Source organism: Lissotriton helveticus, chromosome 7 (genome assembly GCF_964261635.1).
Source record: "Lissotriton helveticus chromosome 7, aLisHel1.1, whole genome shotgun sequence".
NCBI classification, from domain to species: Eukaryota; Metazoa; Chordata; class Amphibia; order Caudata; family Salamandridae; genus Lissotriton; species Lissotriton helveticus.
Window position 1 is genome coordinate 848,097,692 of NC_136068.1, and position 24,423 is coordinate 848,122,114.

The 24,423-nt window shown below is 50.2% G+C and overlaps 1 protein-coding gene across 2 annotated transcripts in view; it reads right to left on the bottom strand.

Moving 5' to 3' along the window:
• The window catches only part of RANBP17 (RAN binding protein 17), a 1,522,743-nt gene that overhangs the window by 40,108 nt on the left and 1,458,212 nt on the right, over window positions 1–24,423 (bottom strand). For both annotated transcript variants that reach the window (XM_078653359.1, XM_078653358.1), the window contains exon 27: window positions 4,120–4,247. In XM_078653359.1, coding sequence (XP_078509485.1) covers window positions 4,120–4,247 — 128 coding nt within the window. The remainder of the gene's footprint in view (window positions 1–4,119; window positions 4,248–24,423) is intronic.

Here is a 24,423-nt window from a genome sequence, read left to right on the forward strand (position 1 = left end):
GACTTATTTTGTAGATGGGTGAGAAGATGCAGAGATGACATCCACCACCTCCTTAGGCAGAGTGAACCTTCTCAACTGATTTGGCCCAATCTCCGTTTATGGAGGTGAAGGTTGCATAGTTTTTGGTGTAGCCCCTGCCCTGTTGTTAGGACAGCAGGTCTTTCCACAAAGGTAGATGGAGTAGGAAATAAATGCTCAGAATCAACAGGCCAGTGTACCGGACTCTCTGAGCCCAGTCCACAGCTATCAGGATGGGCTTTGCCGGGTCTCTTCTGATCTTATTCAGTACCTGTCGGGAGCAGCAGCAGATTCTGGAATTTATAGAGGGAACTGTAGTCTCACTGAAGGCGGACCTTATCTCACAGGGAGCTACGGGCAGACACTATAGGGCACAAGATGGTAAACAATGAATATTCTCAGTGGTATTGAAAAAAACCAAGAGACAAGTAATACTGGGCAACGCTGTATTCTGAGGAATCTTGGTCAATGCACAAATAATACAACAGTTGTTCCTTTGGACTTGCTTGTGGTTATTTCTGTACACTTGTAGGACTCATACAATGTGTTACTATGCCTTAATGGTATTTGCCAAATTATGGCTCACTGGCACATATGCAATTGAAGCAAGAATAATTTAAGCAAAAATTAATCAAAATCACAAAAAATGATAACACAATGTTTGCTAAGATAAAGTGACACAGCATAGTGCACGTGAGTGGGATGAAAAAGTGAAGGTAGAACAGACAAAGATGTTTTAGCAAACCTATTAGCTGTCTGATAAATGCTGGGAAGGCCATGGTAATTCAAATGATAAAATATCCCTTAGCATCAACTCTTAACCAGCCAATCAATAGTTTAGTTCATGTTTCAACTCCCTATTTAAGCCTAACTAAATGTGGGGTCTTCATCAGGACAACAAAAGAATGAACTTTTTAAGATGTTCTGCATTCTGTCCATCAACTGTTGTTTTTGCATTTGTCACCCCGAGTGGGGCGGGTATGCTCAGACGTGAGTCCCGTGCTCTCAACGCCACTGGAGTCAAGCTATCCTGGCTGATGACGGCTGATAGCCAGAAACCGGTCCTAGGATGCTTGATTCCGGTCCAGGGAAGACATGGCTTGGCAGTTCGGCCTGGACTTTTCCCTTGAGGCACAGGGGGTCAAGACTGATTTGCATATGGCTAGGTTCAAACTGGAATGGCATGGTGAGCAAAAAAAACGATGGATGTAGGCCCAGATCTCTGTACTGCGGGTGAATGTATGACATTGTTCTGCATTCTGTCCATCAACTGTTGTTTTTGCATTTGTCACCCCGAGTGGGACGGGTATGCTCAGACGTGAGTCCCGTGCTCTCCACGCCACTGGAGTCAAGCTATCCTGGCTGATGACGGCTGATAGCCACAAACCGGTCCTAGGATGCTTGACTCCGGTCCAGGGAAGACATGGCTTGGCAGTCCGGGCTGGACTGTTCTCATGAGGCACTGGGTCAAGGCTGATTTGCAGTACATCAGTGCAACTATCACTTATATCTCAAAAAAAGCTATTAGCCATTGTTACAGATTCGAGACTCTAGCATACAAGCTAAATGTGTCCCATGTGCTGTCAAGCCCAGAATAATGGCAGGTGAAAGGGCACAGAACATGGAACAGAGTTCTCAAGCTCAGTTAGGACAAAGATCACAGTATATTGAAGTTGATCCATGCACTGGAAAATATTTCAATGTGTGCTTTAACCAGAAACAACATCCTAATGTGCATGTTACAAGGCCTTCCTTTACCACAGCCTATCTGCAATAAGGTTAAGGTTTGTACAATTGTTAGAGGCAAATAAAAACTGAGGCAAAGGTATAAGCCTCGATTTTCAGTGCAAGTAAAACTACGGTACGAAAATAGTACGGCAGTTCTTTAGTTTACAGTTCCATTTTAGGAATAACAGCTCTGTTCTGTTGAGAAGTACTGGTACACCTCACTAAAAGTATGTCAGCCGTGCAGAGTAGTGCTGGGAATGCTCAGCCACAGGTTTGGCAACAGTACTAGTATTGGAAATTTAAAAGTATGTTATGTTATGTTATGTTATGTTATGTTACGTCTATTTATTGTGCGCACAGCGACTCCAGCCAAGGAGCGTCCCGGCGCAAAGACAAGGTAGCTCGTAACACAACGGGATGTAAAAAAAGGCAAATAACAGCTAAAACAGGAACAAGGACAAAAAACAACTAAAACAGGAAGGTTTTTATCGCCTTCCGGAAAGTCAGAAGGTCCTCCAGCAGGCGGATTTCAACAGGCAAGGAGTTCCATGCTGACGCAGCCAATACCCTAAACGAGCGGCCTCCCATGCGGCTAAGCCTGAATCTGGGAACCACCGCAAGGGCCAGACCTTGGGAGCGAAGGCAACGGGCAGGAACATAGAAAGACAGACAATTCGACAGGATTTCCGGGCCTGTACCTCTCAGGATTTTAAAAGCGAGGCACAGGACTTTGAAAAGAATACGCTTCCTAACCGGAAGCCAGTGTAGGGAGCGAAGGACACCTGTCACTGAGCAAAATCTTGGTAGGCCGACAATCGCCCTCGCCGCAGCATTCTGAACCCGTTGCAATCGGGTTAGTTCAGCCTGGTTGGCCCCAGCCAGGAGAGAGCTGGCATAATCCAGGCGAGAGATGATAGTGGCCTGGATCACCAGCTGCCTGGTCGGGGCGTCAAAGAACTTGAGAACAGGTCTCAAGCCCCTCAGAAGACCGAAACAGCAGGCCGCAGTTCTTTTCGTATGGCCTATGAAGGAGAGGCCCGCGTCCAGCCATATCCCCAGATTTTTCACTTCCGATACCGGGATCGGAGTGGGACCCAACTCTGGAGGCCACCAGCGGTCACCCCACAGCTCCACTCCCTTCCCGACGACCAATGCAGCCCTGCTGAACTATGTTAACATAGCCTCATCAAAAGAAAAGGAATGGAGCTCATTTCTTGTGACTACAGAGATGGAGATAATATTTAGGGTTATGAAATTTTAATTATGCTTGCATCATTTTCTAATTTTAGGGAACTTCGTGCACTTTGTTTCTGCCCTGGACTGGTTCAAACTGAAAATCCACCGTGGGAGACTATTTTAAGCATAATTTGCACCACAGGAGACACTTGCTCTTCAAGCCAGTCCATTTACCCAAATCTCACATAATTTATTGTGTCACGTTTCAATTTCACTTGAGATATTCCAAAGTGCCTTCCATAAAATGTACAAATATTATTGCACAAGTTTCCTCAATTTCAAGAACATAGCCTCATCAAAAGAAAAGGAATGGAGCTCAGTTCTTGTGACTACAGAGATGGAGATAATATTTAGGGTTATGAAATTTTAATTATGCTTGCATCATTTTCTAATTTTAGGGAACTTCGTGCACTTTGTTTCTGCCCTGGACTGGTTCAAACTGAAAATCCATCGAGGGAGACTAGTTTAAGCATAATTTGCACCACAGGAGACACTTGCTCTTCAAGACAGTCCATTTACCCAAATCTCACATAATTTATTGTGTCACGTTTAAATTTAACTTGAGATATTCCAAAGCGCCTTCCATAAAATATTATTGCACAAGTTTCCTCAATTTTAAGAAAATTCAGGGGGAACAAATACAAAATTGTGCATGCTGTCGGGAAAGCTCTACGACAGCATTGCCCCTTGCTATAAGAAAAACGTAGCAGTATCTTTTTCATACAATCGTACAAAACTAAATAAACACAAACAACAACTCCTAAACGCAACACACAAAAGCTCTTCAGTGTAAATAGATTGTTTTGATGTTGAAGGCATTGAATTTATATACACAAAATCTGAAATAATTAATCAGAAAGACAAATGCAATGCATTCAACAGGTTTAGTTTATAATATATAATGAGGTTCCGTGTTTTGTTTCCTAAACTGAGAAACAGTGATCTAAATAAATGTTCTTCACAGGATTACCTGCTTTTAGAGTATGAAATATTGCGGCAACACCACTTATATCTAGTCCATCCTTCAAAATAAAGTCCTGAGTCACTTGAGAGCACTGAAGACACATCGTCTTCGCCAGCTAGGCGGAAAGATTGTCACAAGTGCGTCACCTTTAAAGGAATCTACGTGTAACTTACCTGTCTCTGTTCTTCACTAAAAGATTTTGTTCTACTCCTTCCATAAGGTTCCTAAAACACAGGTCAAGTATTTCTCGTTTGTTGTCTGGTTGGCTGTTTATTAAACTCGCTCTCAGTTCATTGAAGTACTGAAATAGAAATTGCAAAACATTTTTAGCAAATATTAAGTAATAATAAGCCCCAATACATTTAATACATTTCAAATCCAACAAGTCACCTGTTTTTTCACTGAAACTTTATTCAAAGAAATAATTTTATTTGAGAAAATGATGCTTACTCACCTCATCGGAGCAATCATTTCATGGAAGGTTGAATCTTTGTAAGTTTCCAAATCGATAATTTACCACCCAACAGTAATGCAAAATCTGTAATCTTTGTTACCGGTTTTGGAGGGTTCTGGAAGGGGAGGGTAGAGTGGCAATGACACCCTAACAAACGCTTTTATCACCAACCCCATCAGTTGTTACAATATCCTCAGAAAACTTGGTATTACCCTTGAGTTCCTCAGCATCTCCAAAGTGTCCTCATCAAATAAAGTAACCAGGTGTAGAAAAACCCAGGATCCTATTGGTGTGGGATGTTTGAGCGGATGGAAAATTGCAAAGAAAGTTAGACTGACTATGGGTTAACTGTCCAATATTCTCAGTGGGGGTGTCTCAAAAAATACAAAGCTATACTATGAGAACATTTATGACCCAACAACAACACAACAAAAGAGTTGCCATTGAATAAAAAATTTTTTTAACAGATTTTATTAGTCTGCACAAATAGAGATGCAAAGCCCCGAACTCAGGAGTCAAATGCACACATCAATACAACAAAAATAGCATAGTCAGACAGTTTTTAGAGAAAAAGAAAAGAAAAACGACCCCCCCCCCAGGTTGCGCTGCTGCCGTACTCTAGACCACTTATATGCAGTAATATATACATTGAATACACACCAGTTCCATCAGGGCGCCATCGACGTACTCCAGCCTCCCCCTACAGTGAAGGTGCCAGAGGGAAGTCACTCCGGAGGAGGGTCCAAGTCCAGCCCCCTATAGTCAGCCCACCTTTTCCAAATTCGAAAGTGCTTACGGGGGCACCCCTTGGCCAGGAAGATGGGCTGTTCCAGCCCCATACAAAAGTCCATGCCGTTCTTCCAAGCAGCCGGGGCGGAGCCAAGGGTGCCTTCCAGGCTCGAGCTATATCCCGTTTAGCCAGGGTGAGGCCAAGCAGCAACAAGTGACGTCTGTAGCGATTCCCCCCAACCCCCTCCATAACATGCAGTAGTGCCAACTTCGGATCACTAGGCAGCTCCCATGCCAATACCTCTGAGAGACTGCGGAAGACCCCAGTCCAGAACCCATGCAACCCCGAACATCCCATGTGGTGTGTAAAAGTGTGCCAACCTCTGACCCGCAGCACACGCAATCCGGAGAACCTGCCTTCCATAGGCGCTCCCTAGTGAAGTACGTGCGGTGGAGGTATTTGAATTGTATGAGTCTCAGGTGTGTGGAAATTGCTGCCCCCCTAGTACTCGCCAGGGCCTCCACCCAGTCTTCCTCCTCCAACTCCCCCACATCCCCCACCCACGCCGCCCGCAGCTTCTGTAAGTCGGGGGAGCAATGTCGCACCAGGGACTGGTACATACGGGACAGTTTTTTGTCTGGAAGTTCCCCCATGAACAGTTGGGCCTCAAGTGGGCTAAAGTCTGGGAGAGTGTCAATGTCCGTCAGATATGGTGTCAAAGCATGTCAGAATTAGAGGAATCGAAAGAATTGAGAACGGGGCATCCTGAATTCAGTCTGCAGGTCCAGAAAAGACTTCAATGTAGCACCCGACATGACATCTCCCTACCTATGGCATCCCACCCACCAAACCCCCTAAGTGTCTCCAAGTGGGGCAGGCGGCCGTTGCTCCAAAGAGGGGTCTCTCGAGTGAGGACATTCCACCATTACATCCAGCGTAGCGCCTGCCGCCAAATAGAGAAGACCACTTGCGTGGCGGAAGGAATGCCCCGCCCGAGCGGCGCCGAGTATAGTATCGTGTGGATAGAGGACGAGCCCATCAGGTGACGCTCCACCGCATAGGCTGGATTGCCCCTGTCGCCGTACCACCTGTCATTAAGGACCAAGAGATGCGCTGCCAATACATTTTTATTTGAAATGTTTCCCATTACAATGATTTTCTTTTCAAACGGCAGTCTCCTCCAGCGTTTCCCACAAGCAGTCATTAGTCAAAAGCCTTTTGTAAAACAGAGCAGCCAGAATGGACCGGGCATAGGCATCTGAAACCATTTGGCAATGTTTGGCAGCCGTGTGCAATGATGGTGCACTTTTACCCTGAACATGGGACACCCTGAAGTGAGGCAAAGGACTGAGGGCGTGATCTGCACCCTTCTTCAACCGCTGTTATTAGCAGCCAGTCATGTGGGTAAGTGTAGTAGCACACGAGCAGTCTATGACTCGGGAGCAACCAAATACCCCCGTCTACTGAGTGGAAATCTCAGTAGTCCTTCCAAATAGCTGTAGCCGCCTTCTTTTGGAGGCTTCACCCAGAATCTCACCCTTGACATGTGACAACAAGGCTGTGCCTTTATCCGGCAGTCTGCTTTACTTAGGAGTTCTCAGCTAGTATCCCCACCTATATTGTGAAAAGAAGGTTTTGTGTACACAGTGTAGTTGCACGACTGATGAAGTGTGTTTAATTGTTGCAATAACAACTTAGGAGGTTGTTTACACACTTTTTACTACACAGAGGAAAGAAAATCATCTAATTAGTAATCTTGCCAAGTTCTTTTAGTTCCAGAATTTACCATTTTTACCCAGTGACATTTCTCCCTCTAAGTTATACTCAATACTGTCTGAGTTAGCTACATGGAAGTATGCCACAAGTTATATGACTGGACATATGTCTGTAGTGCTTACCGTTGCTGGCCTCCATGTTCTTATACCCATCTCTACACTGAGAAGTGACACATTTGCCTCTAAACTTTACTCAATGCTGTCTGGGATAACTAAAATGAGTACATGGAAGAACTGTAAGAACTCCCCAAGTATTATGTTTGAAAATATGTCTATATTGCATGTTCCTCCACCAATCTCTATTATTTGTACAGGTGCTCTTTTCATCTCATCCTTTGTACAGCACTGTTCTGGGTCTGGACTGCTCTATATAAATCCGCTACTAAATAAATAAATATATATATATGTGCAATCTTCTTAATTAGCGTCTTGAGTAGCATACAGTAAAATAACTTGTGTCAAGAGAAAAATATATTGGGACAAAACAGAGAGAAAACTGAAGAAAATTTTACAACTATATTAGAAAATAATGAGTGGCTGGTATCCTAAAATAGTATTCATTGCCATATACCCTGACGAAGGAGCTATACTTACTTGGCACCAACCAACCCCCCGCCCCCAGTCCCCTCCCACCGAAAGCTGAGCTTGACAAGTAGCAGTTTATGCTCCTAAACTGATTGATTCCGCGAATTATAACTCGCTCCGATATTTTGGTCCAATTGGAAGACTGTCTTTAGTGGTTTAAATGAAAAGCTTGATCAGTTTGAGGGGCAGAGGGCTGCCAAGAAGCTCTGCTTGTAGGAGAGACAGCCAATCAAAATGGTCTCCACCCCAAACCTTCTTCTGATTGTCGCTTAAAATACAACACTCTCATAGCTATACTTTCTGTTTGTGTAAATCCAACACTCAAGAAGACACTTCATGTTCTAAAGAACAAGTTACGTACTTTTGGTAACGATGTATCTGGTAGAGACCATTCTAGCCGCAGATTCCTTAACGTAGAATTATCCCCAGGCGTGAGACCGGATCCGGAAAACTTTCCCATAGCATCTCTGCGGTCTGGGGGCGGTACAACGTGACTCCGCCCTGACCTCGTCCACGGGCGTCAGCGAGGTCACATAACCCCCACCCCAGGGCGCTGACGTCAGTTTTCTTCGGAGAACCTTTCCGCACCACACCGCGGAGCCATCACAAACAAATTGTGAGAACATGGGAACAGTGTGCGAAAAAACCAGGCAAACAGGGAGGAAACGAAAGGTGAGGAACAGCACCATTTGGAAAAGCGCCAGGCACAGTGGTACTGAAAGTCATAGAAGGAAAAGAGCAGAGCACAGCTCTAAGAAGCAGCCTCGTAAGCAAAGGCAACATCCTCCCTGGAAGCAGAAAAACATGTGAAAAAACGTCGTAGCAGATGACAGAAAGTCTTCAATCACAATCCATAACAGTGCAGGGCAACAAGTCTGGAACAGATGAGTAAAGACAAATTACCCCAAGACAACACCATCAAGGAGGGTAGTATCCCCTGGAAAGAGCTAAAGGCTGAGGCGCAGCCAAGAGACCCCAACACAGAGCACTGCAGAGGAGTCAGGAACCCCAAGATAGTAAAAGTGGAGAAGAGTAAGAGTAGGGCCCCACACTGGAACAACCAGGGTGTAGGGATGCAGAAGCATGCAAGAACTCACTGTCCATTGCCAGAAAGGAATGGATGAAACTATAAACAGAAGGAAGCATCCCACTAGGGAGGAAGTGAAAGAGGGCACTCGCCGAAGACAAAACCACCCGGAGGGAGGGAAGTGCAGAAGACCAGCCTGAAGGCCCTCGCAGAACGGGGAGGAAGGGCGGGCCGTGAAGGAATCTGCGGCTAGAATTGTCTCTACCACATACATTGTTACCAAAGGTAAGTAACTTGTACATTTGAAAGAGAAAACTAGCCGCAGATTCCTCAACGTAGAATAGATACCCTAGCCGTACCCAGAGGGGAGGAGGGTCTGCGAGAAAACCTCACTAGCTCTGAAGAAAACAGGGCCCCAACAGGTGATGAGTCATGGGGACAGGAAGGACGGCCCAGTCCCCACCAAGCAGAAAAAAGGAAGAGGGAAGCCCAGGATACCACAAGCCTACCCGAGGGGCAAAGGGCACCTGCCAGAACCCCGGAGGGACGAACGGCACCAGGAGAGTACTAAGAAGGAAAAGAACCACCGCAACATCTCAAGGAGAAGAGGCGGAAACAGAGGCAGAGCCCGTCGCACGAGAACACACACAGCAAAGAGTACAGCCAAACTGGCATCAGCCAAGCGGCAGCGGACAAGGCAGGAACAGCCCCACAGCCGAGAAGCGCAGATGGGAGAAGGGAGACACAGTCGCGCAAAGCTCCAGCGGACCAAGGAACAGGAGCACACAGGTGAACTCCTAAGCCCACAGAGGTGAGCCATAACAACCAGATGTACGCAGCCGGCAGCTGGTAAATACTGCGAAGTAATGCGCCCAAAGCAAGCCAGCGCAAGACGAAGGCTGAGGCAAGGGGACCCAGGAACAAGCCCCAGAGAAGGACTGTCCCAGAGGCACAACCCAACCCACGAAAAGAAGTAGGATCGGCCAGAAGCCAAAGAGGAGAAATCTGTAGAACAGACCTAAAGCCGTCAGCCAGAACACAGGAGAACACCAGGAGTATCCTAGTCCCCCTGGAACACAAGGCAGAGGACCAGGCCAAAACGTCGGATAACAAGGTGGAAACACCACGACACAACGCCGTAGACGGCATGACAAAAGCCAGTCTGGCAATCGAGAGGTTGAAGGGGAACGAAAGGCACGACAGGCAATTCGTGTAGACGAAGGATAGGAACACCATCGAATACTGAGCAGGACAGAACCTGGAGCACTGCAAGCTGCGCTAAGACAGAAGAAAAAAGAGACTGCACCAAGCGGTATACAGTGATGCCAGGAAAGGCGAGGAACCCAAGAAGGTGTCCACACCCGCCCAGCTTAGGACTGAGCTACACAATAGCTACAAGTACCCCACCTAGGGCATGACACGTCCCAAATCAAAGCATGGGTACGCCTCTTTAGGGAAAAACCCCGCAGCAGAGGTCAAGAACATAAAGGACCTGTGGAAACACCACAGGCGGCTTATCAAGCAGCCAGAAAATACACAGATGGTCCAACCTAAAGACCTATACGGCTGCACGAACAGCCAAAAAACACACCACAAAAGCTAAAGGGGCATACCAGCAGCCAACAGTACAGAGGGGCCAACCTAAGGAGCCACACAGAACACACAGACGGGCAACCGAAACACCAGGCCCAAGAGAAAGGTGGGATAAATGCCTCCCATAAGGCGCCTGAGGACCAACAAGCTGAAGCTTACGGAGGGGGGAGAAGGAGGACAGAGCCCGGCAAGGAGTCGTTGAATGGCGGAGTCCGCATGGGTGTTAAATAAAAGAACCCCATCAAAAGGCAGGTCAACAAGACTCTCCCTAATATTCTACGGAAAAACACCATCCAGCAACCAAGCATGGCGGCAGAGAGCCACAGAATTTGCCATAGCATGGCCAAGAGAATCAGAAACATCCAAGGCCGAACTGAGAATGCAGTTAACTCCCAACCACCCAGCACATGGTGCCGCAGATCAGCGCGGACACCTTCATGTGAGGAGCGAGACCGAAGGGACACCACGGAATGCCATAGGCTGGAGGTAGCCCTGGCCAACACACAAAGTGTGTTGAGCTTTCGCAAAGCAGCACTAGGGGAAGCGAAAATGTTACACCCCCAGGAATCCAACCACCAGGCCTCCCGTGATGGTGGGAACAACACTGAAGGCAAGGAAGGAAAAGTAGTCGGCAGGAGAGGACCCTGAGTAGAAGAAATGGAAAGAAAGGCAGACTGGATCATGCAGGACGGTGGCAGTGGAGGAGTGGCTGAGGCACCGTATCTCTCATTGCAGGAAGGACCAAGAAGCGAGTTGTGGAGCGAGGCTTCAAATGGAAGAGGCAGCTCCCCTCCACAAGAGCCCTGGTGTTGAACCTCCAACAAATGGTCTGTTGGACAAAATTTCAATAGAAGTGAACCTTCTTAGAACTGAACTTGGCAAGATCTCTGACAAGGCCAAAGCGAATGAGTCCACCATACGGGAGCTTCAGACCTCTGCGAAAAGGATGGAGAAGCGGGTGAGCGACCTGGTTCACCAGCACTGGCAAATGGCTCTTAAGCTCAAGGACCAGGAAGGTAGGGCCCGCAGAAGTAACATCCGCGTGGTGGGAGTGCTGGAAGGAACGGAGGGGCCAGCGTGGACATTTTTTTGGAGGACCTCATCCTCACCCACCTGAAGCCTGAGCGACTCTCTAACATCTTCACGGTGGAACGCGCACACCATGCACCGGTCCCGAAAACCAAGCCGGGAGCGCCGCCTAGGACAATAATTGCAAAAATCCTGAACTTTAGGGATCAGGATGCCATCCTCCAAGCGGCCAGACTGATGGGAGATTTGCCTTATGAGAACGCCACGATCAGCTTCTTTCTGGACTTCACGCTTCAAGTTCAGCGGGAAAGGCGCTCCTTTGCGGGCGTGAAGGCAGCACTTCGAGACAGGGGACTTAAGTACATGATGTTCTTCCCGGCCAAGCTGAAAGTCATCGTGTGGGGCAAGTCCCTGTTTTTTACAACGCCGTCGGAGGTGCAGGACTGGCTGGAGAGGGAATCGTCGCAGGCGCAGAAGCGGACAGAGGGCGAAACTTGGAGAGACAATCAGGCTGCCTCACCGGGATCCATAGCCGGGAGGTCGGAGGGTGATGCAAAGAGCCAGCGCTCCTGGCGGTCGAGGTCGACCAGTCCCAGATGGGGGTCCCTCAGAGACACTGAAGGTCGCTAGTGGAAGAAGAGGCGGATGTGGCCCTGGCGAACTGTAAAGTATAAGGTACTGCAATACCGAGGCAAGGGGCTGCTCCTACTTGGCGGGTGGTGACGGGGGGATAACTCTTAGCACACATAGCATTGCACGTACCAGGCAGCATGGGGTAACATAATGAGGGAACCCACAGCCTCATCGAACTAAGAGATGGTGTTGGCCCTTGAGGGCCACTGTGTAGCAATACTAAGGGTGGGACACGCAATGGTACAGTGTGCGATGATTCTTCAAGAGTGTATTTTTGGGTACAGCAGGGTTGTGCATGGGGGGACGGACGTAGACAGCGGCTGGAGCTGGGGCCAGCGCACTCTTCCCCTTTCAAGTTTTAGCGGGAGGGGGAGGTTTCCTCACTCCCGGGTTGGGATTGGGCGAAAGGCGCTCTGCTAATTGGGGAGGTGGGTAGTTCGAAACCTACGGAGCAGGGGAGCAGGGTGTGGGGGGGTGGTCGGTGGGGGGGCGGAGAAACTCTTTGGGGTGGAAGGAGTTGGGGGTTCAGTTGTGGGATGGGGGTGTTGGGGGAGCAGTTGAGGGGGGAGGGGGACGGTTGGGGACAGTGGGAGAAGTTTGGTATGGTCACACAAGAAATGTAATGACACAGTCGGGCAGTGTACCAGGTCACACAGGGCTGCTTTTTCAGTAAAGAGTGGCTATGGCTAAGAAGTGGGACAAAAGCCTCAAGATATTGAGCTGGAACGTTAACGGGTTGGGGGACAAGGTTAAAAGAACCATTGTATTGCAATTTGTTAAAGGACACCTCCCAGACGCGGTACTGTTGCAGGAGACCCACTTGCTGGGCAACACGTGCCACGAGCTGAACAGATGGGGGTACTCTTTGGCTATTCACTCCGGTTTCACCTCTGGGTCCCGGGGGGTGGGAATCCTTCTCCGTCGTAGCTTCCCGCTCGTTGTTGACCATACTGAATCCGACCCGCAGGGGCGCTTTGCGGCTGTTTCTGGAAAATGGGAGGGGTGTAGGCTAAACCTGGTATCGACTTATATCCCGCCGGGTCTCCAAACTCAATCCTATCGAGACCTGGGCGGGCTTCTCCTTTCCCTTCCGGAAGGACAAATCCTAGTGGGAGGCGACTTTAATGCCGTGGAATCAGGGGACCTTGATAGACACCCACCTAGGGACATACCGTTGGGACGCCTGTGGCTGGTGGATTTCATTGAGGCGTTTGGCCTGACTGATCTCTGGCGTCTCAGACACCCGACGGACAAACAATATACTTTCTTCTCAGGCCCACATCGCTCTTTCCCACGCTTAGACCACATTCTAGCACCTATGCATCAGGGCACTACAATTCAGGAGGTCTCACACTTGGCAAGAGGCATTTCAGATTACTCCCCGCTGTTAGCCCACCCCACAATCGGTGATCGGCGGGAAGGGTGTATTGCGCCGATTAACGCCTGGTACCTACGTAGCGAAGAAATTAGAAAGACGCTAACTCTTTCAATTGACCGATACTTTGAGAGCAACGACGGCTGTGTAGAATCTTCGGTAGTACTGTGTGAGGCCTTCAAGACCGTCCTCAGGGGGGAGGCCCTATCTGCGATCGCTGGTCGTCGCAAGGAACGGGAGGCGCAGATGGTAACTGTTGAGAGTGACCTCATCGGGTTGGAAAAGGCGGCACAGACCGACGGCGGCCCAGGGACTATCCACCAGATGCAACTCAAAGTGGCGGACTACAGGGCCCTGGCCACTGACGCCGCTAAGACTTTAGTAAGAGACAGGGAGGGCAGAATACATGACCAAGGCGATAATGCGGGTAAGCTCATTGCCTGGCTCGATAAAAAACAGCAGGCACAGAGAGTAGTGGCAGAGCTTAAGGCTGAGTCAGAAGCCGTTATTACAGAACCCCGCAAGATAGTCAGGGAATTGGCACAGCACTTCCAGAGGGTGTATAGTAAAGGGTCTGCCCGGCCGGAGGAGGACTTCGTGGCCTTGCTGGCTGACATTCGGATGCCTGCTCTCTCGGAGGCTGAGAGGCACACTTTGGAGGGGCCGCTCACCATTGAGGAGCTGGGGCGGGCTATTAGGGATCTTCGCCCAGGAAAAGCCCTTGGGCCCAACGGTCTTCTGATCGAGCTGTACAAGCTCAAACCGGATGGCCTTAGCCCGTACCTAAAACGTATGTTCGAGGAAAGTAAGGAGAGGGGAGTCTTACCGCGAGACCAACGTATAGCCACAATCGTGGCCATCCCAAAAGAAGGGAAACCGGGAGATTCCTGTGCCTCCTACAGGCCCATATCTTTATTTAACGCAGAGCCCAAAATACTGGCCAAGGTCCTCACCAACAGTCTCAAGCCAGTCTTAACTACACTGGTCCACCCGGACAAATTGGGCTTCATGCCCCACCGCAACACCGCGCTTAACCTCCGCCGTCTTATTGGACTGATGGGGCGATATCATACTATTCAAGAAGATGCGGTTGTGGTGTCACTCGACGCCACAATGGCATTAGACACGCTTGAGTGGCCCTACATGATGGTAGTCCTTCAGAAATTGGGCTTTTGCCCTAGCTTTATCGGATGGGTGCGTCTCCTTTATTCTGAGCCGCTGGCCCAGGTCACAGTAAATAACAAAACCTCTGAGGCTTTTGCACTAGGAAGAGGGACGCGACAGGGATGTCCCCTCTCACCTTTGCTATTTGCCCTCTCTCTGGAACCACTCGCTGCCTGGATTAGACAGGATGTTTCTTTGAAGGGGCTCCGGTGGGCCGATGCCTGGAAGGACAGGATTTCGCTCAATGCGGACGACATCCTCCTTTATCTCTCGAGACCTCGAAGGTCCCTCGTGGTAGCCCTGGACATCTTCACCAGTTTCTGGAGGAACTCAGGATATAGTATAAACTGGGGTAAATCCCTACTGTATGTTCTTCATGGCGACCCCCCGGAAGTCCCTCGAGACTGCCCGATTAAGGTGGCCACGGACGGGTTTAAGTACTTGGGAATCTTCATTTCTAAAGACGAAGCCATTATGTATGAGAGAAATCTTCTGCCGCCCTTACAGCTGTTTAAAAGGGACTCCGCAACCTGGCAGAAGCTCCCGCTGTCCCTACTGGGCCGTGCAGCACTTTTTTAAATGATGGCGCTGCCAAGATTCCTATACGCCCTACAAAACTACCCTGACTTGGTCCCGCAGTCATACTTTGCGTCCGTCGAAGCCGCACAAAGAGATCTACTTTGGTCCGGAACACCCAGAATATCCCTGCAGAAATTGACACTGGGATGGTTTGATGGGGGCATAGCGCTCCCGGACATCCGTAAGTATTATTGGGCCGCACACCTCTCGGACATTAACCAAGGCACCTACTGTGACGGGAATGACCCGGGATACGGAATGGAGCAGTGGCTCCTTCCTGGTGGGAACCTTGAGGCGGCGCTTTACTCAAAACCTGGTAGATACTCACTCACGGGGCAAACACAACACTCGGTCCAACTATGGCATATTGTTCAGCGCAAACTGGGATGGGCCAATACTCTGACAATGGCTACCCCACTATGGGTCTCAGAGAGGTTGGGCAATCTGGGCCGCACCAGAGAGTTCCGCAACTGGGATCTAATTGGCATCTCCCACGTCAAAGACCTATGGGGTCCGGACAGAGTTACGCCATTCGCCTCACTCCAACGCGCGTATGAACTCGCACAGACAGAATACTTCGATACCTGCAGGTCAGGCACTCCCTTCAGAAGAATATGACCCCAGGGACCCAACCCCCAAAATCTTCCCCCCTGGAGGATCGATTATTAAACAGGCACCTCCCAGAACATGCAATTTCCCTCACATATAAAAAACTCATTAACAACTCTCCAGACCTGTTACTAGCTCTCAAAGGAAAGTGGGAGGCTGACGGACTAGAAATAGATGAAGAAGAGTGGAGAAGTGCGCTTGCTTCCCCTAAGGAAGTGGCTATATCAGCCAGGCTTAGACTTATCCAGCTTAAAGAGGGACTCTGTAGGAGGGGATGTGGGGAGATGGGAACTTTCTTCCACATAATACGGGAGTGCCCTGTGTTACAGATTTTACTGGGAACGAGTGCTCCATTGTAAGAAAGAAGTGTGGGGGGTTGAGTTGCGTATGGAGGCTAAGAGGAGCCTTTTAAACATCTGGGAGCCCACAGACCTGCCAGCGAATGGAAGGCTATGGGCGACGTTAGGACTGGCAGTAGCGAAGCGAAACATTGCTAGGCTGTGGGGGGCAGTAGCGCCTCCGAAACTCAACTCCTGGAAAAAGGACATGGACTGGTGCATGCTCCAGGAGAAGACAGTGTACATGGCACGAGGGTGCCCCAAGAAATGGGTGGCGGTGTGGTCAAACTGGAACGAATACAGAGGTAACATATGTGAACCACCCAAACCTCACCCACTGACGTATCGGCTGAAATGTGACCTACCTTGTGACATGCTGCTGTGAAAATTGACCACGTATTGTAAGCTCTGTGTTCTCTACGGTACAACGTGATTATTGTATTTAAAATCTGTGTTGCCCACCACTTTTTCTAAGTTACTAATAAAAAGATTTTAAAAAACAAACAAATGGTCTGTAGGGAAAGAAGTAACCGGGTTGCCCATTTTCGGGTTGCCGCCCCATTCTAGGAGAATGGGGCGGGGTCGGAGCCGGAGTGGCTAATGAGCGGTGCTAGCTCGACCTCCAACAAGACAGCCACCTGCATAGAGGGCCGAGAGGGACTCGGGGAGGTGCCCTGGGTCCCAGCCACCACCTACTGTGGAGGAGTGTGGCTCACTGATTAGAGCGGCAGACCCTGATGCAGAGGTCTGGCCCGGGACCAGGGTTCAATTCCCGACGCGGCAGGGTCCCGAGCCCAAAAAATGTCCACGGACTCGATAATTCTCGCCTCAGTGCCTATTCTAATCATGGGGTCCCACGCTGCAACTCTGGGCAATAGTTGCTTAATCTCCACTACGGCGGCCCACCCGCTGCGGGATGCCTGGCTTTCACCCTGGGGATACCCAGTAGGGGTTATCTCACAGGGAAAAGCCAGGACGGGTTCCCAAGGCAAGCGCCTTTATGCCTTCAGGTGATACGTGCGCTATATAAGTCGCAATACATTTACATTTTTACATTTACGGCATCGCTAGAGCCGGGGAGGAAAAGTGTTGGCGCCGGAAAGGCATCGGCTCGGCCTCCGGTAAGGCAGCCGCCTGCCCAGAGGACCGAGGGGGACTCGGGGTCGAACCATGAGTCCCGGCGACCTCCTGCAACACCACAGAGAACCCCGCAGGGATATGCGGCGAGGCAGGGACGCCATGGTTTGAAGAGGGGAACCCCATAGGGTCGCACCTCGACGACACCACAACCCCAAAGCCTGAAGCCAAACTCATTGGCGCCGGGGTGGAATCCGCCTGCGACTCTGCGTAAGGCCCCGCGCATGGCAAGGGATCAGCGGGCGTCTCAGGAAGAGGAGGGGGGCCTAAAGAAGCGTAGCGTAGGCCTTCATTTGGGCCCTAGTCGCTCAGATGCCAGGAAACGGCGAATAGGGTGGCGACGGACAAGGGTGCACGTCCTGAGGGGACCCCGTGCCCTCTGCAGCACGAGGACAAGGCCTCCGAGAAAAGCTGTAAGACTTACCAGCGGGCGAGCGAAGCCTGCGGGGCCTTGGTGAAGGACTATGCCGCAGTCAGAATCAGCGGCTTCTGGCCTCCGAGGTAGGAGACGGACGCTGTGACGAAACTGATCTGGACAAGCGGGACAAAAGCAATTTCATCCAGCGTTCCAGCCTGGACTTCGGATTGATATGCTGACAAGTGTTGCAGTCCGTAGAGTCATGGTGCTCGCCCAAACACCACATACAGATAGGGTGAGGGTCCGTCGCCGACATCTGACGCATACAAGAAGTACACATCTTGAAACCTGAAGGCATTCGCACACTGTTCCTCAATGCAAAGCGTTAAAAGAAGGCATGAAAACAGGTCAAGGGAACACAATCCGGATCCACGTTGCATGCGGAAAAGAAGGAAACTGACGTCAGGGTGGGGCTTATGTGCCCTCGCTGACGTCACTGCTGCGGACGATGTCAGGGCGGAGTCACATGGTACCCGCCCACGGCGCGTAGAGATACTGTGGCAAAGTTTTCCGGATCCGGTCTCACGTCTGGGGATAATTCTACGTTAAGGAATCTGCGGCTAGTAGTCTCTATCAGATTGTGATTTATAAATATCCAAATGAGACAATCGATCAATCAACTCATCAAGTTTAAATTATGACAGCTAGAGACGGCAGCAAAGGCAAGTGATGCACTTGTAGAAAGCATCTTATGCCCAAGGACGTCTTAGTGCTAGAAGCATCATCGACCTCAAGGATGGGAGAAATCAAGATAATTGGCTAAACCAACAAAACAAGTAGGTCTATAGAGCTTTCCTGAATGCCCAGTGATTCTTCATGAGATGCAGGGTCAGTGGACTTATTTGAACTTATCTCACTATTGGGGAACTTGGAAATTGAAAGGATGTCCTACTGTAACAAATGTAGTAAAAGTCAAAGACTGGCACAGGAATTCAACTTGCAAAATATGTGCAGAAACATATCAAAACAATTTATCTTGCAAGGTATTTGTTACCATATTGAAAATCCACAGAGCAATAAGATGCGGGTGTAGTGTGTAGCAGGTTGCAGATACCACCTTCACGCTTAGAGATGAGTATGCAGAATGTACTGGTTAACAGGCATTAGCGCTATCAAATATGGACACAATTCCTGCATTCGCCATTGATACTGTAAGGTGACATGGTAGGAATGGAATTATGTTTTTGATAAACCTCGTCTCATGGTAAAAGGCAGAGAGCACTGAACTAATCTGCCCTTTCAGACTGATCTTTCTCCTGTAGAAAACCCAAATGTTTTACTTTACTAACTGGGCAGGAAAGTTCTCCAGGGTTCATTGGTCCCATGATGAAATACAGGGATTACCCGCCCCAGAAAAAGAACTAGTATCAGCTGAGGTGTATCTGCATAAGAAACACATTTTCCTCTGTACACCTGAGCAGTCCGAACATAAGGAGGATAGAAGTAAACACTGAAAAGTATACAAAACAGAGAGGAGTCCATAGAAATCCGCAAGTAACCGTCTACGATTTAGATTGATACCGAGGAAGACCAAGAGACTGGCTTCTTTCTGTAAGGAACAAGATTCACCATTCAAGGGTCAAGCCTTGCACACTCACCAACGCAAGACATGAGATAAGTAGTGAATGACACACTGTATTGAAAGCAGCTGATAGGTCAAGTAGGTTGAGACAGTTGAAAAGTCTGACATCTACATCCAGCCCAAGTAACGAAAAAGGGCCGCCCTGATCGTGATGGTCAGGGGCTTTAACATCCACAGTGGGATCAAGCCATAACATCACTACAGACACATCATGGCATCATGAACATCTGTCTTCAAGCAACATCCAGCTCTACAACGACAACCCAAAGGGACATATAGGCAACTATAGCCTATTTCAACTACTGAGAAAGGGGAAAGAGGAGATGAACAGCTACAGCATGTTGTGTATTCAACACACAAGCCTTGAGGCTGTCAAAGATGGAGTGCAAACCCATGACCAAGGTTTACTACCATGAAGAGAAGAGGAGTGAGGCGGATTGCATCTACCCAGAAAACCCGAGCTCCTTTTTTTGGTCAAACAAAGAGCTCAAGCAGGTGAACTAGCACAGTATAGAAGGGTTTTTACTGACTGCATCTCGTGAGCTGTGTTCCTCCTAAAGCCACCCAAGAAAGAGATATCTGAGAATTAAATTAGAAAGAGGGAAGGAAGCAGGTGATTACCCAGCAAGACAAGGCCCTCTGGTGCCCTCAATGTAGATTACAAAAACTGAAGAGCGAGCACTCAAACCTCGATATATTCACTGAAGACCCAGATTCTTAGTGTTGTAGTAACTACTACAAGAGAATGCAGGTCTTCAGGATTCCAGTCAGGATGGCTATGCCCATTCTGATAAAAAAGAATTAAGATAGCATTGATGAACAAGTTACTTACCTTCGGTAACGATATATCTGTAAGAAACAGTAGTTAGTATTAGATTCCTTACCTTAGAATATCCCCAGGCGTTAGACTGGATCTGGAAATTTTGGCGTAGCAGTACCCTCGCGCGTCGGTAGGCGTCGTCTGTGGCTCCGCGTCCGTCGTCGGTGTCGTGGGCACCGTGATGACGTCGTCGGAGTACTTAGATGCCGCCTCCGCTTGCTGACGTCAGTTCTTAGACACAGCTTTTCAGCGCCAGAAACGCAGAGTCATGTTAAAAACCGACACTGGTGCCATTTAAACTAGGGCCCTGAAAGGGATGACCTTAACCCTAGATATCGGTTCACAGAACGGGGAGGATGGGTGGGGCGGTAAGGAATCTAATACTAACTACTGTTTCTTACAGATATATCGTTACCGAAGGTAAGTAACTTGTTCATCTGAAAGAAACAGGTTAGTATTAGATTCCTTACCTTAGAATAGATACCCCAGCAATACCAACCTTGGTGGTGGGTCTGCGAACCAATAATCACACCAGAAAGTCCTGGAGGACAGAACAGCCAAAGAAGCCATCCCTCCAGACTTGGCTGTCCAGGCAGTAGTGTTTTGCAAACGTGTGCAGCGATGCCCACATAGCTGCCTGAGAGATGTCCTGTAAGGGGACTCCCCGGCCCAGGGCAGTGCTAGCCGCCGTGGCCCGAGTGGAATGGGCCCTCAGCCCAACAGGAGGCTCCTTCCTCGCCAAGGAGTAACATGCCTCGATACACAAGACGACCCACCGAGAGATGGTACTCTTGTGCACCGCCCGTCCCTTCTTAGCGCCCACGTAACCAACAAAGGGTTGGTCATCCACCCGGAACTGGCGTGTGCGATCTAGATAGAACTAAATCGCACGTTTTGGGTCCAGACGGTGGAGCCGCTCTTCCTCTTTAGAGGGATGCGGTGGCGGAAAGAAGGTGGGCAAGGTGATAAGACTGCCCGATATGGAAGGCAGTGACAACCTTGGGCAGGAAAGATGGCTTAGTCCGCAACACAACCTTGTCCAGATGGACAGAAAGGAAAGGGGGTGTACATGAAAGAGCCTGGAGCTCACTCACTCTCCTGGCAGAGGTGATGGCAACCAGGAAAGTAGTCTTCAGAGTAAGAAGACGGAGAGGACAGTTGTGGAGTGGCTCAAAGGGAGCGCACATCAGAAATGTAAGAACAAGGTTCAAGTCCCACTGAGGCATCACAAACGGAACAGGAGGGAACATGTGTGTGATGCCCTTCAGAAAACGAGTTACAATAGGGGACTTGAACAAAGAAGGTTCATCAGGCAGCCTTAGAAAGGCTGAAAGGGCAAAAAGGTAGCCCTTGATAGTGCCCAGAGCAGAGCCCTGCTGGGCAAGAGAAAGAAGGAAGAGAAGAACCTCAGAAAGAGGGGCAGAAAGAGGATCCACAGCCTTTGCTGTGCAATATGCCACAAATTTGTTCCACCTGCAGGCGTATACTGACTTTGTGGAGGGACGCCTGGCTGCCAGAATGACATTACAGACTTCAGGAGGCAAGTCAAATGGCCTCAACTGTCGCCGCTCAATCTCCAAGCATGGAGGTGGAGACTGGACAGGTTCGGGTGGAGGACCGTCCCCTGCTGCTGTGACAGAAGGTCCTCCTGAAGAGGCAGACGAACCGGGGGATCGACTGACATACTGAGTAGCTCTGGATACCAGTACCTTTGTGCCCAGTCCGGAGCCACAAGGATGACTTGGGCCCGGTCGCGCTTGATCTTCTTCAGCACTCTGGGCAGAAGTGGTATAGGAGGAAAGGCGTACAATAGACCGCAACTCCACTCGCGCCGAAACGCGTCTCCGAGCGAGTGCAGCCTTGGAAATTCCAACGCGCAGAACTGATGACATTGCGCGTTCTCTTCGGTGGCGAATACATCTAACCAAGGCTCTCCCCACTGCTGAAAGCGGCCTTGCCAAACGTCCAAGTTCAGACGCCATTCGTGATCCATCATGCACCGACGGCTGAGTTCGTCCGCCCTGGTGTTCAGAGAACCTGCCAGGTGTTAAACCACCAGGGTCACGCCCTCATGTTCCAGCCACTGCCAGAGGCGCAGAGCCTCCTGGCAAAGGTCCAAGACCCCACCCGCCCTGTTTGTTGCAGTACCACATGGCGGTGGTGTTGTCCATGAACACCTGCACTACACTCCCCCGGACAGAGGGGAGGAATGCCTTCAGTGCTAGACGAATCGCCCTCAGCTCCAAAAGGTTGATATGGAGCCGGGACTCCGCCAGAGACCAGAGGCCTCTGATCTCCGCCTCTCCCATGTGGCCTCCCCAGCCCTGGAGGGACGCGTCCATCACAACTACGTGCTCCGGTTGGCGAAGGGAGAGGGATCTGCCGCTGACCCAATCGCGGTCCGTGAGCCACCACTGCAGCTGTCTCGCAGTGCCCTCTGAGATCAGGACATGGTCGGATAGGTTGCCCTGATGCTGGGCCCACTGAAACTTCAGGTCCCACCGCAGAGCCCGCATCCGCCACCGGGCGTGTTGCACCAGAAGGATGCAGGAGGCCATCAGCCCCAGAAGCCGCAGCGTCAACCTAACCGAGACCCGGGACAAAGGCTGAAAGAGTGGAATCAGAGCCTGAATGTCCCGAACCCACTGTTCGGGAGGATAAACCCAAAACTGCGCCGAGTCGAGAACCGCTCCGATGAAGAGGAGCTTCTGAGAGAGGCACAGGTGTGACTTCGGCACATTGATGGAAAACCCCAGCAGGGGCAGGAGGTCCGCCGTCGTCTGGAGGTGGCTGACGACTGTTTGGGGCGAGCCCGCCTTTAACAACCAGTCGTCGAGGTAGGGGAAGACTGAAACCCCTAACCTGCGTAGATGAGCTGCGACCACCGCCATCACCTTCGTGAACACCCGTGGGGCGCTGGTAAGGCAGAAGGGGAGCACGGTAAACTGAAAGTGCTCGTGGCCTATCGTGAACCGCAGGTAACGCCGGTGGGCCGGCAGGAGGGGGATGTGGAAATAAGCATCCCGCAAGTCCAACGCTACCATCCAGTCTCCTGGGTCCAGGGCAGCTAAGACCTGAGCCAGTGTCAGCATTTTGAACTTCTCCTTCCGGAGGAAGCCGTTGACGTTTCGTAGGTCCGAGATAGGGCGTAGGCCCCCTTTGCCCTTCTTGGGTACCAGAAAGTAGTGGGAGAGGCAACCACACCCTACTTCTGGCCCAGGAACGCGCTCGATGGCCCCCTTGGCCAAGAGGGGTCTTAACTTCCTCCTGCAGAAGTCGCAAATGATCCCCCGATACGCGGTGGTATTGCGATGGCATGGCTGGAGGGGTCGCCTCGAAGGGGAGGGAGTAGCCCCTTCGGACGATTTGCAGCACCCACCTGTCCGATGTGACAGTGCGCCAGTGGAAGAGGTGATGGTGAACCCTGCCCCCCACTGGCACATGGGCCTAAAAGCACGGACTAGGAGGGTTTTGAGGCGGATGCTGCGGTGGAAGGTGTGGACTGACCTTGCCGTTGTCCCCGACTGCCTCCACGGCGGTTTCCACGGCCGCCACAGCGTTGGATGTTAGTCTGCGGTGCGTGGCTGGCAGCACGTGTGGGGGCGCCCTTTCCTTGGCCACGAAAGGAGCGGAAGGCACCCGATTGCTGGCGCGGGGCCGAGAGGCCCAAGTACCTGGCCGTAGCCCTGGAGTCCTTAAAGCGCTCAAGCGCATGGTCTGCCTTGTCGCCAAAAAGGCGACGGCCATCAAACAGCATGTCCATGAGAATATCCCTGCAGAAATTGACACTGGGATGGTTTGATGGGGGCATAGCGCTCCCGGACATCCGTAAGTATTATTGGGCCGCACACCTCTCGGACATTAACCAAGGCACCTACTGTGACGGGAATGACCCGGGATACGGAATGGAGCAGTGGCTTCTTCCTGGTGGGAACTTTGAGGCGGCGCTTTACTCAAAACCTGGTAGATACTCACTCACGGGGCCAACACAACACTCGGTCCAACTATGGCATATTGTTCAGCGCAAACTTGGATGGGCCAATACTCTGACAATGGCTACCCCACTATGGGTCTCAGAGAGGTTGGGCAATCTGGGCCGCACCAGAGGGTTCCGCAACTGGGATCTAATTGGCATCTCCCACGTCAAAGACCTATGGGGTCCGGACGGAGTTACGCCATTCGCCTCACTCCAACGTGCGTATGAACTCGCACAGACAGAATACTTCGATACCTGCAGGTCAGGCACTCCCTTCAGAAGAATATGCCCCCAGGGACCCAACCCCCAAAATCTTCCCCCCTGGAGGATCGATTATTAAACAGGCACCTCCCAGAACATGCAATTTCCGTCACATATAAAAAACTCATTAACAACTCTCCAGACCCATTACTAGCTCTCTTAAGGAAAGTGGGAGGCTGACGGACTAGAAATAGATGAAGAAGAGTGGAGAAGTGCGCTTGCTTCCCCTAAGGAAGTGGCTATATCAGCCAGGCTTAGACTTATCCAGCTTAAAGAGGGGCTCTGTAGGAGGGGATGTGGGGAGATGGGAACTTTCTTCCACATAATATGGGAGTGCCCTGTGTTACAGATTTACTGGGAACGAGTGCTCCATTGTAAGAAAGAAGTGTGGG